Source organism: Odontomachus brunneus, unplaced genomic scaffold (genome assembly GCF_010583005.1).
Source record: "Odontomachus brunneus isolate Ranch 3 - 2012 unplaced genomic scaffold, Obru_v1 Obru_scaffold_153, whole genome shotgun sequence".
NCBI lineage: Eukaryota > Metazoa > Arthropoda > Insecta > Hymenoptera > Formicidae > Odontomachus > Odontomachus brunneus.
This window is the reverse complement of record NW_022639603.1, coordinates 537,915-539,186: the sequence shown is the minus strand read 5'-3', so window position 1 is coordinate 539,186 and position 1,272 is coordinate 537,915. Positions and strand designations below refer to the sequence as shown.

The 1,272-nt window shown below is 31.4% G+C and overlaps 1 protein-coding gene across 1 annotated transcript; it reads left to right on the top strand.

Annotated features, from left to right (window-relative positions):
- Nucleotides 1-316: 316 nt before the first annotated feature.
- LOC116850719 lies at nucleotides 317-799 on the top strand. Its single transcript, XM_032829324.1, has one exon. The coding sequence runs from the start codon at nucleotides 338-340 to the stop codon at nucleotides 797-799; it is 462 nt and encodes a 153-aa protein (XP_032685215.1). The 5' UTR covers nucleotides 317-337.
- Nucleotides 800-1,272: the final 473 nt, after the last annotated feature.

Genomic DNA, 1,272 nt, shown 5'->3' with positions numbered 1-1,272 from the left:
AATATATGTTATCATCAAGATCATTGGAGGGTGATCCTCTATTCGGCATTTTTACGTTATATTCAATTACTATGAACTTTAAATTAAGTTCAAGGTGGACTTATAATTTTTGTCCGTAAAAAATTGGGCGGCATACTTATGAGTACTTGACCGTAAACTATAATTCATAAAAATAATGCGTTTACCAATAAATTTTTATTATTCCGCAATAATTATTTATTTTGTAATTGCATAAATTTTGTATTGCTTTAATTATACAACAATTTAATTTTTCAGTACACCTTATTCATGTTGCTTTTCTTGATATGCCCTTTAAGCTCTCGCGCCAATCGTGTATATGATCACCAAAGACTGGCTGAAACTGAAGTCTGAAGAGGAGCGCAGAGTCATGTTAAAATGCGCGCGAATTCCTCGTATGATTATCATCGGTGGATTTGTCGTAATGTTTATGTCATTTATTTTACTATTTATCCTTCCGTGCTTTGGAATTACCATGAGATACATTACGAATGTAACCGATTCGGACAAACCATTGCCTCTGCAGACATACTACTTCTACGACACGGACGTAAGTCCGTACTTCGAGCTCACTTTCTTTGCACAGGGTATTACTCTTATGATAGCCGCTATAGGTTATACTGCTATCGATAGTTTCTTCGGATTACTAGTTTTTCACGTATGTGGTCAGCTGGAAAACCTTAAAGGACGATTGTTAGGCCTTGGTGACAGCTCAAATTTTGATCGTGTTTTGGCGGACGTTATAACGGATCACGTACGGCTTAACAGGTTTTGTACATAATATTCCATTATTATTTCTCAATGAATCATCATTACTTCATAGTGACAGTGAAATTAAAAAAGTTGTGCGATTCGTATACGGATACATATTTCCAGTAGTTAGCATCCTTTTGAGACCTAAAGTTATAAAAATGTCATATTCATACTTTCTTAAATACAGGCAATATAGTGAAACTACTTTATTTTATTTACATATATTTTTTCATTTTTATTATGTTTAATGGATTCTATTTATTATAGATGTATTAACATAATCGAAAATACATTTACATTGATGCTTCTCGGATTGTTCATCTATTTTGGTACATTATTTAGTCTCTATGGATTTTTACTAGTTACTGTAAGTTAATAAATAAGCTTTTTATGGTAATTATTAAAAATATTTCATTTGCCCTTTCTTATTTGTTCCTTATTTAATATTCAGATTTAATTTATGTTGTTAAATAGATGTTGTTAAATAGATTAGCTAAAGAG